Here is a 16,224-nt window from a genome sequence, read left to right on the forward strand (position 1 = left end):
TCATAGTTTTCATATATGAGGTGTCAGGTAACTAGATACTACTATTTCAATACTACTCTATAGAAAAAAAAAAGGAGGGGGAGGTCATAACCGTAAATAACACTAATAAATGTTATGTTATGCTGAGGTTGCGTCTATCCCCAAACACTACAACAGATGTGGGGACCCTTTCCTCAGAAAAAAAGTGGGACCCACGACAGCTCACCTTTCTCTGTAGAACAAATCTCTACGCGGCCACACGCGATTTCAATACTGCGTGCGTCTCACTCTCCTTTATCTGACGTGGCTTTTACTTAATCTTTTTCTAGAAGGAAACAGTTTTATTGGCTCTGTTTTTTCCATTCGGATTACAGTTTTTTTTTTAGAGTTCAACAGAGAGAGAATGCTGTAATAAATCTCCCAAGAACAAGACATGGATCCCCAGAGGAATCACTCTCTTTCCCACGTCGTTCGCAACGATTAGATGCTTGCAAGGATCGATCATGAACACTGTTTCGATCACCTCATTGGAACGAACATGAACACGATCGAAACCAATCAGCTGTTTCTCCGGAACGCCAGATATAACCGGTGGCATTTTCGAAAACATCATCAGAACATGACTACCGTCGATTTCTCCTGCATTGCTCACGTTAACCTGAACATTAAACCGCAGAGTTTCGCAAGAGTTAACCATGGCATCATCTAGCTGTAAGTAACGGAGCTGTTCTTCTCCGTGTTGTTGTAGTAGTTTCTTGTGAGAAGACTGCTGTGGTAATAGTTCTGATAAGCTAAGTCTGGTTGGTGCTGATGTGATCTTGTAATCGAATTTCGTGTAGCTTAAACCCGTTCCAAAACTGTATACTTGAGGTCCGGTATAGAATCTGTATGTTCTTCCTGGATATCCACGAGATGAATCGGCTCTCATATGCATATCCGACATTGCCACATCTGTGAATGACTCCGGATACCATGTCATCGGTAATTTCCCACCTGCATTTGAACCAAAACCACTTGAGATATTCGGTTTCACCATGTCATAAACATTAAACCAGGAATGGACAAATGATGCTTTGATTTGCAGTAGAGACTAACCTGGATTGAAGTCTCCAAATATAATTTCAGCAAGTGCTTGTCCACCGGTTTCACCTGGATAACCAATCCAGATGATGCTTCCGATTCTCGGGTCTGTTTTAGCAAACGTTACATCCACTGGTCCTCCACCAGTTAGAACAAGAATCACCGGTTTTTTGCTCGCTGCTGCAACAGAAGACACAAGATCTTTCTGTTTACCAGGCAAAGAAAGACTAACTCGATCCTTATCCTCGGTTTCTTGAGAGAGATCTAGTCCTGCAACTACTATGACAAAATCCGCTCCCTTAGCGATGGCAACAGCTTCTCCAAATCCGTTATCAGAATCACAAGACACGTCTGAGCAACCAGACACATAAGATGTCTTCTTTACATACTTCAGAAGTTCCGTGAACAGAGTCTTTCGTTGACACGGCTTCCCTTTACAAATATGAAATTTCTAAACTGTTTCAGCGGAGAGAAGTATTATTTAGTCTGCTTGAATATACCAAGAAAATGGATAGTTCGAACCTGTATAAGTGCCGCCCATATTGCTTATATTATTCGCCATTGGACCAACAATTGCTAAAGAAGAAACATGGTTTTTTTTCAAAGGCAACAACTTGTGATCATTTTTCAGAAGCACGATGCCCTGTCTTGCTGCCTCCAGTGCCAATTTTCTGTGGTCTGAGCTACAAATGTCATTTGATCCTAACTTCGCGTAAAGTCCTTCTCTTGGATCTCCGTCAAAAAGTCCAAGACGAAGTTGAACTGCAAAGAGATTAAGCAGAGCTTGGTCTACTTGTTCTTCGGTCACCTTTCCTTTCACGATCGCAGATTTTGTGTTCCGAAGCATGTACGTTCCACAATTTATATCCACCCCTAAGAATCCCCATTTCAGTTTTCATTATAAAACAAAACTTTAAAAAAAAATTAAACAAGTTTGAAGAGCTCAAAATAACCTGCTTTTATGGCATCGGCAACAGCTTCCTCAGGTGACTTTGTGTATCCTTGGTACTCAAAAATGGTTGCCACAGCATCACAGTCTGATGTAATGTACCTAAAAGGATACAACAAAGACTCTCCGTTACGTCTTTCATTGACCAAATCAAAGTAATACAAACATAAAATCAGTTTTACTTACCCTTCAAATCCCCATTCAACTCGAGCTTTTTTTAATAGGTCTTCTTGTGCACAAGCAGGCACTCCATTAACTGCATTATATGAACACATCAAGCAGCTAGCTTTACCATCTCTAATACAGCTTTGAAATGGGGGCTGATATGTATCTTCCATGTCCTGTTCTGTGACCTACTAATACACAGTAGGCTAGAATCAATGTATGACACAAAACCATCCCGACATGATAAAAATGTAAAAGAGCAAAAGCCATTGACTTGAATATAGTAGCTCTTCCTAAACTTTCCAATGACATTAGATTTTTAAAGTAAATTTTCCAAATCAATGCCTAACAGTTTTCAGTTTTCACTAACTTAAGATTTCCGATTTCACCATCTAAATTTCCCTCCATAAAATGCAGCTACAGGATAACAAGCGTTGATGAACTTTTCTCAGAGAAGTGAAGTATAAGCATTCGGCAATTCTCTTCAGGGCATGAAAATGTTTAACAAAAAAAGCAGCTTGAGTGTTGTTCATGTATAAACCATTATCTATACAAGACAAAAGAGCAGATCTAATGACAAGATTAAAACCTAAGACTTTCTAATTTAAACCAAACTGAAGCTGCCTCATATAAGCTAAAGTCATAGCAAGATGTCTTAGTCTTAGTGTCTTACCACAGCATTGAAGTCGTATCTAGTAAAATTCCCCCATTTTTCCAAATCATAGGCAGTGAAATGCTTGCAACAAGCAGATAACATGAGCTTCCCATCATCACCATCATCATCATAACGAGCATCAACACCATCACCATCACCAAATCTTCTTTTTAAAACCTTCCTCTTCCTATTTTCTTGAAACCCTCTAACGAACTCAACACCATACTCGGAAACTACCTTGGGATCCTCACCAGGAGTCTCCTGCCCTCTTCCCCATCTCGGATCCCTAAACACATTTATATTCGGAGCCCAAAAAGTCAACCCAGCTTGACCACCGTTGTACATAGCCCGAGCTTCCACAGCAACAGCAGATCCAATCTCGTACCATAGCGTTCTATTGAAAGATGCGGCGGATACGATTACCTGAGGAAAACTAGTAGCGGAGGAGATTGAACCGTTGAAGGAAACTCCCGGACCGTTATCGGCGATCCCGTGTAACGATTCAGACCACCACTCGTACGGAGGGATACCGAGACGAGGTACGGAAGCAGCTGTGTTTGAGAGCTGACCGATCTTCTCAGTGAGCGTAAGGAGGGAGACGAGAGAAATTGCTCGTTGTTTTATAGATAAAGAGACATTGCAGAAGGGGTAAGAGCTGAAATGAGGAGGTTTACAAGGGAACTGTGGATGAGAATCGAGGTTTTTGAAGGTTTCGGCTATGGCGGAAGCGAAGAAGAGTAAAGAGATTAGAGTCAACTGAGGATGTTTCATACTTTTTTTTGGAGGAAAAGAAAAAAAAAAAGAAACTGTGGAGAGGAAATAACACGTTGAGTTTCAAACCGGACACATTAGATTAGACCGGTAAAATCTTAAATCAAAATCAACAGCTGGACCGGTACGTTGTCACTTGTCATCTAACGGGTAAATGGTAGACTGGTAGTTGGATTTATTACTGTTCCCTTTATAGACATGTTAACTAACTATATATGGGCTAAACATTTATGGGCCGTATTTATGACTTTGGTCATTCTTATCTAATCAAGGTTTATATAGTAGTAGTAAATAAATTAAGATCAAAGAAGATAGCCATAAATTATAGAGTTAATCTATCCATGTCCTTGGATTCTATTTCTTTAAGTAGAGTACTATATTTTCAACTTTGATTTTTTTTTTTTTTTTTTTTTTGTGTGTTTCCAAGTGGATCCGATCCAGTTAATAAAATCAAAATTTTCTAACCAAAATATGAAACAAAACAAGAGGGAATAACATTTCAAATATGCATCCCTAGTCGCTTGGTCATTTATGGACTCATGGTCACATAGCAAAAGAAATTGCTGCAATATTGGACTTCTCATCAAGTCATCATCGCTGCAGCTATTCACGTGTTTTATTTTATGTCTTCCTTTCTTCCTCCTTGCATGCATTTACCTTGAGACTCGTGTTTTTTTTTTTTTTTTTTTGTACTTTAAATTGATTTCCAAATTAACTTAACAAACCAACAATTTGTTATTATACCTGATATTAACTAAACCAACATTTCTTCGGATATACACATACTTTAAAAAGGTAAATGGGTATCCAATCCAAAGAATGATTAGTCTAGCAATTTAAAAGGTGAAAACCAAATTGTGTATCCACAAACTCTCACGCTCGAAATCAACAATTTTTAATATGATTATTTTGCATATATACGATTTAAATTGAAAAGAACAAAAAAAAAATTGTAATCCAGACAATAATGATATCCGATTGACTATAATAATGGAGTGAAGATAGAGTATAGTAGGAGACAGTCTCTCTAAGTGTGTGTCCACAAACTCTCACGCAACTTATAAATAAATATACAAACAAAATTATTTGACCAAGCCTTCGATCTCTTTGACCTGTCAGTATAGTCTTTTCTTTCCCATCTTAATACAAACATACACTGATACTCACAATGTAATAATTTGTGGAGTTATGTCTATAGAAAGACACGGGTGTTCGCTTTTTTTACGTGACGGATCGATGTTGGCGCGCGTGTTCTTAGATACGAATGTCTTCTAGATAATACGTATATAGTAAAACTCACAAATTACTAACACTATCCAATAAAAGAGAAATCAGATGGTAGCTTCTCAAATTAGATAAAATCTAGATCATTAAATTATCGCTTACTTATTTCTATGAATATGAATATTCATATTTTTTAATATCATGTATACGCATACTAATCATATATATACTAAGAAAGAGGGCAAGCAAGCAAATGGTGTTCATCAATTTGGTCGGGATAGAGTTTGTGCGTCAGATCATTTTCCGATCACAGAGAAGGAACTAATTGCTTGATACTATTTTGGCACAGTCCGATAATGCTCTTAAATTCTTATTTATGACTTATTTGCCTTCTGTTATTGATGGTCCGTTTTCAGTGACAAAGACACCGACTCATTTGCCTTTTGTTATTAACAGAATCAAACAGTACATAAGTTATAATAGAAGTTAAAAACAAGATATGGCAGATTCCATCTCAGTCATAGGCCTCATAGTTCAGTGCTGGACCATGGATAAAAAACAAACAAACACAGTTAAATGCTAATAGTGATCTCTCTCCTTATTCTTTAAACAAAGAGACAAAACTACCCTATTTGTTTTATTCTTGCTTAAAAGCCAATTTTTATGTAACAGTGGAAAGTGTAAAATGATATGAGTAACTCTAATTAGTTAAACGGTGAATTATATATTCATTACACTTCACACATACGTAATGCATTATATAAAGAACAGTCCATCTTCTTTTCTTACACAAAGCTCTCTTCACTTCCATTTTAGTAAAGAGTTTCAGAAACAGAGATGGAAATGGAATTGTCCCAATTGAATAAACAAGAGAGCAACAATCTCGACGTCGACGGCGTTAAAGGCGGATTCACAGCGATGGACCAGTTCGTCCCAAATGATTGGAACTTCGATTACCTATGTCTCAACAATCCCCTCGAAGAAACCGACAACATTGATCATCCTTCTTCCTCTTCGATGAATATAATATCTCAGCCACCAACGTTGCTCCACCAACCACCGCAACCGTTGTCACCTCCTCCTTCTTTGCCTCTCTCCTCCGCTTTCGACTATCGTTTTCTCGAGGATATGATTGACTCCTCTTGTTATCCTCCTCCATTGATTCTTCCGACTTCACAAGAGAACAACATTTATGCACCATTGATGGTGGAAAGCAATAGCTTCGTGACAACCGGAGTGACTAACAAGAAAAAGAGTAACAGGAAGCTTGAAGGCCAACCTTCGAAGAACCTCATGGCGGAGAGACGGCGGAGGAAACGGTTAAATGACAGGCTCTCCATGCTCCGATCCATTGTCCCCAAAATCACCAAGGCATAATTTCATAAACCCCTCTCCTAACGAAAACTTATAATTTTCACTTATTATTGAATTAATCTATAGTTATTAAGTTCCTAAGGTTACATGTATGTCTTCTTCTTGTTTGAACCTTTTGTCAACACTGTTCATTTTATAATGGTTGCCATTTATGTGAATTTGCATCTACTGTCGTTTAAGAAAATGGTTCCGTTTGTTTTATTAATGTTATGAAATCAGATGGATAGGACATCGATACTAGGAGATGCCATAGATTACATGAAGGAGCTTTTAGACAAGATTAACATGTTGCAAGAAGTCGAACAAGAACTTGGAAGCAACTCTCATCTAAATAGCCTCATTACAAACAAATCTACGGTCAGAAACTCCCTAAAGGTAAAAAAAACAAAACATCTGTTTATGATACTTTCTCTCCAATACTCATAATTACTTTTTGTGGTTTACAAATTGATCCCTTTACAAAGCACTCGTTACAAAACACCCCCATCATGTATTCATGTATACAGTTTGAAGTGGACCAGAGGGAAGTTGATACTCATATTAATATATGTTGTTCTACTAAACCGGGGCTGCTTCTATCAACAGTCAGTACATTGGAGACTCTAGGCTTAGAGATTCAACAATGTGTCATTAGCTGCTTCAGTGACTTCTCATTGCAGGCTTCTTGTTCTGAGGTACGGATATCATCACACATTTTGATTTTTAGCCTTAATTAATTACTTGCAAGTTGCAACATCTATACATGTTTATATTGATTATATAATTTAAAAGGTTGCTGAGCAGAGGGACTTCGTTACGTCGGAAGATACTAAGCAAGCACTGATCAGAAACGCAGGTTATGGAGGAAAATGTTTGTAAGAAAGTTTCCATAATTGCAATGTTTTGAATTTCGAAGGTGTGAAAAAGAAGTCAATATTAATGTTTATGAACGTACCAAATTTAGTCATCTCTTCTTGATCCTCTTTTGCGGTCTCTAAAACTTCCTATTCATTTTTGCATCATTACTCTCTCTATCTCTCTTCCTATCGTTATCGAACGAGCAAACAAACACAAGTTTTTGCGAACCAAAGAAACCACAAACGAAATCAGTGCACACAACACGTCAAGTCAATGCCAAAGAGATAGAGCAGAGAGGCAAAAAGAGTTTGGGCCCAATAAGCGCAGAGATAGTATTATATTAAAACCCTATATGAAAGCAAGTATTTTGGAAATAAAATGGGCTTTATATATAGTAAAGCCCAAACTAGGCCCACCTAGTATTTTCAAGTTTTTTTTTTTGACCTAACGAGCTCCGTCCGTTTCCTCCCTTTAAATAGCTGCGGCTAACTTTGAACCCTAATCAAGTTATCAAGAGGATCGGCCTCTCAAAACATTTATCAATCTCTAGTTAGTTCTTCGACAGATCTGTGCTTTCTTCGTTGTTTTTTTCTTTCTCTTTCGTGGTTTTGTTTTAATGTTGGGGGGGGGGGGGGGGGGATTTTGGAAACGGGACTGGAGTTTGACTCTTTAGCAAAATAACGATGCCATAGAGATGAATGCAGCGCCCTAAATAAAATAAAACAAGACCACAAATCGGAGATCTTTGTCTTAGTTTCTGTCCGAATTCGAGTCTGTTGATATTGGTCGCTGAGATAGATCTTACATATATTTAGCTGTGTTTTTATTTGGTTTGATTGAATTTGTAAAAAAGGATGAGATATATGGAGCAGTGATTCAGGCAGCCTACTTGTTAATAAAAAAAAACAATGACATGAGAGGTGTTTAACTGCTCCTAGATCAAATTATGCTTCTGCTCTTCAGACTTGCTGAGATTTTATCGTCTTTGAAGCTGGTCTAGTAGTCTTAAGCACATTTTTTAATCCTCCTTCAATCTTCCTCTGTATCGGTTTTTAAAATCATAGTATGGTATTTGTTTCGATTCTGGTTCTAATTAGACTTTCTTGGTCGTGTATGATTGCTTAACCATTCTGATTCTGTTTTTGCTGGTTCGATCCCGATCAGGACGGCGATTCTATTTCTTGATGATTTGTATGTTTTTCAAAGTTGATATGGTTTGTGTGTGTCTGTGCTTTGTTTGTCCAATTGCTTTTTTCATAATTATTCTTAAAAAATTGTTTTGTGGCTATGGTGGATCTTTGTAATTCTAAAGCCGATATATAGAACAAGAGGACAATGGTGATTGAAATATGGAAATACATGAGAAACGTTTTTAAAACATGTAATGATAAGAGCTGATTGACGAACTGGCTGGCACAGTTGAAATTTCGGGATTGTAAAAGTTGAATCCTACAATCTATATTGATGAAACTTCAAAGATTATATAACAAAACAGAAGATTGACTTAGAGCAGAAGAGAAATTAATTCGTTTTGATCTTTCGATTCGACAATATTAAATAAGTTTCAACTAAACTAATGCGTCTGTGATATATATAAAGTAGTCCTGTGCGTTAACCAGTAAATCAGTTTAACACACCCTTATTACAATCAAGCCTAATTTACTCATCGACACATTCTAATCATAATATCCAACCTATATTAGTTTTTTATTCATTTTGACATTCTTGTTTTTGCAAATTAGTGGAAATTAATGATAAAATTGATGTCAGCCGGTGAAAACAGAAGCGATTTTTCTTCAGATCCGATTTCAGCACCGTTAAGCTTTGTTTCTTCGATGACAGAAGCTCTGCCTTCTCCCCCTCCGCCAGCTCCTCCGGATTCTTCTTCTTCTCCTCTCTCTGGTTCTTTTTTGCCGGTTCAGTTTCTTCATCTTGTCGATGCAGAGATGTCAGATCTGCCTTCTTCTTCCTCTCTTCCATAGCCAATTAATATTATTCCCTCTGAGAAAGGAGTTCTCGGAGCGGCTCCTTCTTCTCTGGTTGGAGACAATTCGTCTCTTCCTCCCTATCTCGGACAAGCTTCTTCGCCTGGTGTTACCGACTCAGGGTTTAATTGGGCAAAAAATCTTACTTCTTCGGGTAAGATTCCTGTTTCATCAGCTCCGATTTCTATGTCTACAGAAGATCGCTCTCGGGTTAAAGTTTCAAATTCTGTGTTTGAAAAAGATGCAAAGCTTCATGAAAATTTCATTGTGGGCATCTTCTATGGAACGGCTCCATCTTATGGGAAGATTTGGGGTGTTTTAAACTTTCTGTGGGGTAAAGATAAAAGAGTCACAGTTCATAAACTGACCTCCAATGCTTTTCTATTCCATATCCCCTCTCCATCGTTAAGGAATAGGGTGCTGCAACATGAATTATGGCATGTAGGTGACTCTCCGTTCTTTGTCACGGCTTGGAAGTCAGAATTCAGTTTTAATCCTCCTTCATTAGAGAAAGCGCCAGTTTGGGCATCTATTAAGGATATCCCTTTTGATTTAATCACTCCAGAGGGTTTAAGTATCACTTGTAGGCCGTTGGGGCGAGCAGTGGATCATAAACCTTTCACTAGTGTCAACTCTGCCGAGGTAAAAGTAATTGTAGATCTTATGAAACCTCTTCCATCGGTGTTGGAAATAGAACAAGATGATGGACAGGTCTTGCTTCTTAATGTCTCTTACCCTTGGTTACCTCCTCTTTGTCCTTTGCAATGAAATTGGACATAAAGCTTCACTTTGTCCTACTACTATTAATTCACATATGCAATCTTCTTTGGCTGGAAAAGAGAAGCAAATCCCTAAAGGACCTAGAAATAATGCTTCTTCATCAACTCATGTGGAAAAGCAACAGGTTTGGAAACTCGTGTCTGAAGGCCATGTTAAACAAGTTTCGACCCCTACTTCAGATTCTATGGTTCATGAAAAAGAGGATTTACCTACTTCCTCTCAAGTTATCAGAGCTCCCTCTGTTTCCGCTCCATCTGGGTTACCCTTTGCTCATGAAAGTTCTTCTGTGGACTTGGATGTAGCTTCGACCAATTCTGTTCAGTTGCCTGAATTGGCCACCCATAGTATTCTCTCCTCGCCTTTACTCTCAGTGGTTCAACCTTCTACTTCCATCTCAAACCCTTTTGAACTGTTATCAGTAGAGGAAAATGCTTTGGTCTTGGGTGAGATGTCTTCTTCGCTGGTTCTCTATGGTTCTTCTCCCTCTTTAGTCTCCTCCAAAGATAAGAAATCAAAGAGAAAAAGGTATGACCAAATCTCACCTGCTCAAGGTGGTGTTCTCTCCCTGCAAAGAGGGAAGCGTCACACTCCATAATCTGTTTATATGTCAGACAACTTTTTTTGGAATGTGCGAGGTCTTAATGATTTTTCAAAGCATCGACCTCTTTATAACTGGCTTCGTAGTCGTCCTGTCACTTTTGGAGCTTTGTTGGAGACACATGTTAAAGAAGCTAGTAAAGATTTTATTATGTCAGTTCTTGGTTCAGAGTGGTCTCTTTTGTCTAATTACCAGTTCTCGGAGTTAGGAAAGATTTGGATCATTTTCAAAGCTCCGACTAAAACAACAGTTCTTTTTGTTGACCTTCAGTCAATTACTTGTGAGGTTTCTTTGGATGATGGGTCAGTTCTTATTTACACAGCGGTTTATGCATCTACCGAGGAAGAGGAAAGGAAAAAGCTTTGGAGTTCACTTCATGATAGATACACATCTCTCTGTTTAGCAAACAAGCCGTGGATGATTAATGGGGATTTCAATGAGATTATTAGTCCAGCAGAAACCTCAAATAATAATACGGTCAGCTCTACAAGAGGTATGCGTATGTTTGGAGACTGTTTAGCTGACTTAGGTCTCTTTGATCTTCCCTTTTGTGGACCTAAATTTTCTTGGACGAACAAAAGATCTTGAGATCCGATTGGGAAAAAACTAGATAGATGCTTGGTGAATGGTTGTTGGTTGCTAAGATTCCCTTCTAGTTTTAATACCTTTCAAGCCCCTGAGTTCTCTGATCATACACCTGGTCATATAAAGATCGTCTCGCCTCCTCCGTCTTATGGTACTAGGCCATTTAAATTTTTTTCGCTTTTAACAAAGCATCCAAGTTTTATGGATTCTGTTATGGAAGCTTGGACACATGTTGGTATATCAGTTCTTACTCTTAAAGACTTCTTTTTCAAGCTGAAAATGATGAAAAAGCCTATAAAAGATTTGATGAAGATCAATTTTAGTGGCTTAGAAAAGAGAGTTGCTGAGGCTCACTCCAAGCTTAATGATCTTCAGCTGTTAGCTTTGAATGTCCCTTCTCAGATCAATATTCAGAATGAAAAATTAGCTTTGGAGGGGTGGTTGCATCTTAGTCTTGCGGAGGAGAGTTTTTATAGACAAAAGTCTCGTCTGAGATGGTTGGGTGAAGGTGACTTTAATAATTCTTTTTTCCATAAGGTTACTACGGCTAGGAATGCTAGAAATGCTATCAAATTTCTGTTGAAACCAGATAGATCTTTCACTTCATCTCTCCAAGAAACTCATGATCTAGCTATCAGCTATTTTGCTGGGATCCTACGTTCAGTTAGAGGCAGATTTTGTCCTGATTACCTGAGCTCCTTAGTTCTGTTATCCATACAACTTGTTCGATTGAGCAGCAATCTTCTCTCTCCTCTCCTTTCTCTGCTGAAGCTATAACAGCTTGTCTTCTCAAGTTGCCTCTCAATAAAACACCAGGACCAGATGGATTTCCTGTAGAGTTCTTCAAGGCTACATGGTCTATTATTGGGCATGAATTAACTTTGAGTGTGCTCCAATTCTTTCATGATTCCTTTATCCCAACTGCCTTAAATTCCACATCTCTTATCCTAGTTCCAAAGAGGCTAGGGTCTGTTGAATTGAAGGACTTCAGACCCATCTCTTGTCTTAATGTGATTTACAAGCTCATATCTCGTCTCTTGTTAAACAGATTAAATAGTCTGCTTCCTGACCTTATACTTCCAAACCAAACCGCATTTGTAAAGGACAAGCTTATAATAGAGAATGTGCTTCTTGCTTCAGAAGTTATGCAAGGTTATCATCTTAACTCTGGTGGAGAAAGAATCACACTCAAAGTTGACATCTCAAAAGCTTTTGATTCAGTTAGATGGGACTTTCTTCTTGATTCTCTTCAGGCTTATAAGGTTCCTCTTATTTTCATTAACTGGATCAGAGCTTGTGTGTGTTCTCCGTCTTTCAGTATTAGTATCAATGGGGTTACTTTAGGCTTCTTTAAAGGAAGGACGGGTCTGCGCCAAGGGGATCCTTTATCCCCAATTTTGTTCGTTATGATAATGAATGTGTTATCCTTAATGTTGAGTAAAGCTGCTCTAGAAGGATCTTTCAAGTACCACCCTGGGTGTAAGGACCTTCAGCTTACTCATCTATGCTTTGCTGATGATTTATTAATCTTCTTAGAGGGATCAGAGCATTCTTTGAGCGGAGTTATGTCTGTTCTTGCAAAATTTGAGGAAATCTCTGGTTTGACAATGAATATTGAGAAAACCTCCTTGTTTTGTTCCGGTGTAAGTGAGGATAACTTGAACTGGTTAAAGACTGTTTTTAATTTGACTTCTTCCACTTTTCCAGTCCGGTACTTAGGTCTTCCCCTATGTTCCAAAAAGCTTTCAGTGAAAGATTGTGATCCTTTGCTATCTCAAATTCGGAAGAAACTGAATGGTTGGACTCATAAGTTTCTGAGTTTGGCTGGTAGGTTAACTCACTTATCTTCAGTTATCCCCGGAATTATAGGTTTTTGGACTAGTGCGTTCTTCCTCCCTAAGAAGGTTATTAGAAAAATTAACAGTCTTTGCAGCTCCTTCCTTTGGCATGGAAAGGTAGACACTCCCTCAGGTGCTAAAGTGTCTTGGTTTAACATTTGCTTTCCTAAGTTAGAAGGTGGACTTGGTTTGAGGCACATTAGTAGTTGGAACGAAACATGTGCTTTGAAACTTCTTTGGATGCTGTTTTTTAGAGCTGGTTCTTTTTGGGTGGCCTGGATAAAAAGTATGTATCTTTCTACATCTCCTTTATGGGCACTCAATGAAAAGAATGTTTCTTACTCTTGGAACTTCAGAAAATTACTTAAGCTTCGTTCCAAAGCTCTTAAATTTCTCAGCATCCATATTGGAAATGGTGATTCTACTTTCTTTTGGTGGGATCCATGGACTCCTTTTGGATCTCTCTACCATTTCCTTGGTTCAGATGGGCCTAGTCACTTAGGGATCCCTTTCTTTTCAACTGTCGCTGAATTGAGAAATGAGAATGGATGGTCTCTTCCTAGTGCCAGATCAGAGAGACAAGTTCTTCTCCACGCTTTTATCTCTACCATTACTATGTCATCAGCAAGTGATATTCCAGTCTGGGCAATAAACAGTATAAAACAATCTTTCTCTTCTAAAGTTGTGTGGAATGTTGTTAGGTTTTCGAATCAAGTAAAATCTTGGGCCCCACTTGTGTGGCACAAAGCTGTCATTCCAAAGCATGCTATAAACTCATGGCTATTTATACTGAATCGCAACCCAACTATTGATCGTTTGTCTACTTGGGGAGTAGATATTTAGTTAGATTGTCTTCTTTGTGGTTTGGCACCTGAATCTCGAAATCACCTTTTTTCGAATGTGCCTTTTCGGCTGAAATGTGGAGTTTGATAACACAAAGACTTAAGATATCATCTCCTCCTCTTCTTTGGGACCCGATCCTCCTTTGGATGCCAACAGTTTCAGCATCAAAGCATACAAAACTTGCTCTCCTTCAAGGTTGGCAGGGTACAATCTATGAACTGTGGAGAGAGAGAAATCAGCGATTACATGAAGGTCTTTCGGTCTCCCCAGTTTCAGTAGCAACAAGCATCATCTCCACCATGAATAACAAATATAGTTCTATGTTGCAATTGGGTTTGAAGCGAGGGATCTCTCTTCTTCAATGTTGGTTGTATTAAGTTTCTTGACAAGTTTTCGGCTCTATTTTTTCTTTTCTTTCTTCGGTCTACTTTCTTCGGTCTTTGTTTGTTTTCAATCGTTCACCCTTCTAGCTGTTGCTAGTCCTCGTTCTTTTTTCTTTGCTTATGTTAGTTATATTATGTAAACTTGATTTTTTATATATTTATGAAAACCCTTTAACAAAAAAAATATTATGATTCTATTTTACACAAAAACCACATTTCTATTATTTACTATTCTGGTCATCAATATTACTCCATATCCATTTTATCACGATCCAAATTATTTATATATATATATATATATATATCTAAATAATAAATATCCCATATCAATGTTTAATACTATATTACTATGTATGATTATGCGTCATAAAAATGCATCAAAACTTAAAATATCACAAAACTCATAACAAAAAGTTTAAGACGGTAGACTAAAGAAAACAAGATATAGTTTTATAAAGATACAGCCACTCAAAAACCTTATTTTATTTGGTCTAAAACAAGTTGTCGTTTATAATTTTGTCCACTAATCACAAAATTTTGGACTATTTTAACTTTTAAACACGACGTTTACAAATATATACTAAAAATCAGACACATTTATTTCTATTATTAATTAATTAACGTACCAAAATTTCAGATACAAACACTACTCTTTCATTCGTTCATATTTTAAAAAGAACACACAGAAAACACTTGAATACTTCTTTATATTATTATTTATAAATATTAAAAAGGAATTTTCAATAATACATAAGCAGATGAATACAAAATTAGATCTTAACAAAGCGTAATTATTTTCTATTAAAATGAACGGTGAACCCAAAAGGTAATGCACACTTATACTTAAAAATTAATGGAATTGGGTAGGTTAGAGCATTAGAGAGCTTCGTGCGAGTAGGTTTAGGCTTTGCATTTATACACTTACTATATGGTCGAACGTGGACCTCACATTTCTATTTGCTGACGAGAACTTCCTTATTTGTTTTAATACTTTTAAGATAAGATGAGTTCTTAATAAGATAATAATAATCCATACATAAAGTAATTGTTTAAAAAGATCAAGACATGTTGTGAGTGCTTCCTTCTTTTTTTTCTTTCGATCTCTAGAGATTTCTTTTCCGTAGTGTTGTTGTTAGTTTGTAATTTTATTGGATCGCACGCAGCCACCACACCCTCTTTTTTTTTTTTTCCGTTGTCCCAAACAAGACAACTTTTTAAACGATTGGTTAAGGCCATGTATATTGTGTTTAATGTTTAATTTGGATTAGTTTTTTTTTAGTGCATACCCTACTATTTTGAACTTGCGTGTTAAATTTAAGTATTGACAAGATTAGCTATTCATTAAAGAAATATTAATTAAACTATGAACTTGGGTTTAGTCCCAAAAAAAAAAAAGACTATGAACTTGGGTCTAAATTTTATTTGTTTGCTAATTTTTTTGTCTTCTTTTTAAAGTGATTCTAATATATATGATGACTTTCTTTTTATCCCAAATATATGATAAAATTCTAACTACACATGTTTATATTAACTTATTCACCAAAAGATAAGATAATATTACAACAATGATCGATTTTTTGTAGCTCTAAATATATAGTTATCATTAACCACAAATCAAGCATGTCCTTTCAGAATTTTTTTTTCTGTTATTATTAAGATATTATATTCAGAATCTTTTGCAGTATTCACATTTTAGAATTCAGAGTCTTACTTAGTTAAAAAAACAACAACAAATCTAAACGTGGAAATGAAATGTATGCACATATGTTGTTTTACGCTATGCACATATTTGGTAGATTATTAAAATTAATGAAGAGTTGTATATATATAGCTTTAAAAGTAAACGTCAGATATAGCGTGCGGAAAATATACTATGTAAGCATCCGATAGATATGTCGATTCACGCACGAAATACAAATCTATCACCCCTTTAGAAATACAGTTAGGTCATTTGTTCACATGGAAATTACAAGATGCTTAGATTCTATTATAATCTTATAATTTGTTTCCCCAAGCCCATTATATTCTCATCTCATTGATGCCTAATTAATTTATCTGATAGTAAATTATACTTTAATTTTATCAAGTAGAATCCTCAAGATTTATTGGAATATTCCCTAGATATTTGTTCAGGGTTTAAGTAAGTAATTAATGACGGCTGCTTGGTTTTAAAACCTG

The 16,224-nt window shown here is 36.9% G+C and overlaps 3 protein-coding genes and 1 non-coding gene across 4 annotated transcripts; 3 read left to right on the top strand and 1 right to left on the bottom strand.

The window, feature by feature from the left end:
* Positions 1-299: 299 nt before the first annotated feature.
* Positions 300-3,763, bottom strand: LOC104735069 (putative beta-D-xylosidase 6). The gene is made up of 6 exons (XM_019235028.2): positions 2,847-3,763; positions 2,195-2,361; positions 2,013-2,110; positions 1,582-1,932; positions 1,075-1,491; positions 300-972 (listed from the first exon to the last, which is right to left on the bottom strand). Exons 1-6 carry the CDS (start codon positions 3,597-3,599, stop codon positions 362-364), a joined length of 2,397 nt encoding a protein of 798 aa, XP_019090573.2. The 5' UTR covers positions 3,600-3,763; the 3' UTR covers positions 300-361.
* A 1,865-nt stretch (positions 3,764-5,628) lies between these two features.
* Positions 5,629-7,112, top strand: LOC104735070 (transcription factor bHLH61-like). Its single transcript, XM_010454788.3, has 4 exons — positions 5,629-6,194; positions 6,417-6,572; positions 6,704-6,871; positions 6,969-7,112. Exons 1-4 carry the CDS (start codon positions 5,661-5,663, stop codon positions 7,053-7,055), a joined length of 945 nt encoding a protein of 314 aa, XP_010453090.1. The 5' UTR covers positions 5,629-5,660; the 3' UTR covers positions 7,056-7,112.
* An 800-nt stretch (positions 7,113-7,912) lies between these two features.
* On the top strand, positions 7,913-8,050 carry LOC147929185 (small nucleolar RNA snoR77). Its single transcript, XR_015579081.1, has one exon. It is a non-coding gene; the product is annotated as a small nucleolar RNA snoR77 (small nucleolar RNA).
* A 747-nt stretch (positions 8,051-8,797) lies between these two features.
* Positions 8,798-13,663, top strand: LOC147929186 (uncharacterized). The gene is made up of 7 exons (XM_087482382.1): positions 8,798-8,950; positions 9,017-9,353; positions 9,465-9,661; positions 9,714-10,324; positions 10,484-10,890; positions 11,071-11,645; positions 11,720-13,663. Exons 1-7 carry the CDS (start codon positions 8,798-8,800, stop codon positions 13,661-13,663), a joined length of 4,224 nt encoding a protein of 1,407 aa, XP_087338508.1.
* The last annotated feature ends 2,561 nt before the right edge of the window (positions 13,664-16,224 follow it).

The sequence above is a fragment of the Camelina sativa genome, chromosome 13, assembly GCF_030686135.1.
Source record: "Camelina sativa cultivar CO46 ecotype springtype chromosome 13, ASM3068613v1".
Taxonomy (NCBI): Eukaryota; Viridiplantae; Streptophyta; class Magnoliopsida; order Brassicales; family Brassicaceae; genus Camelina; species Camelina sativa.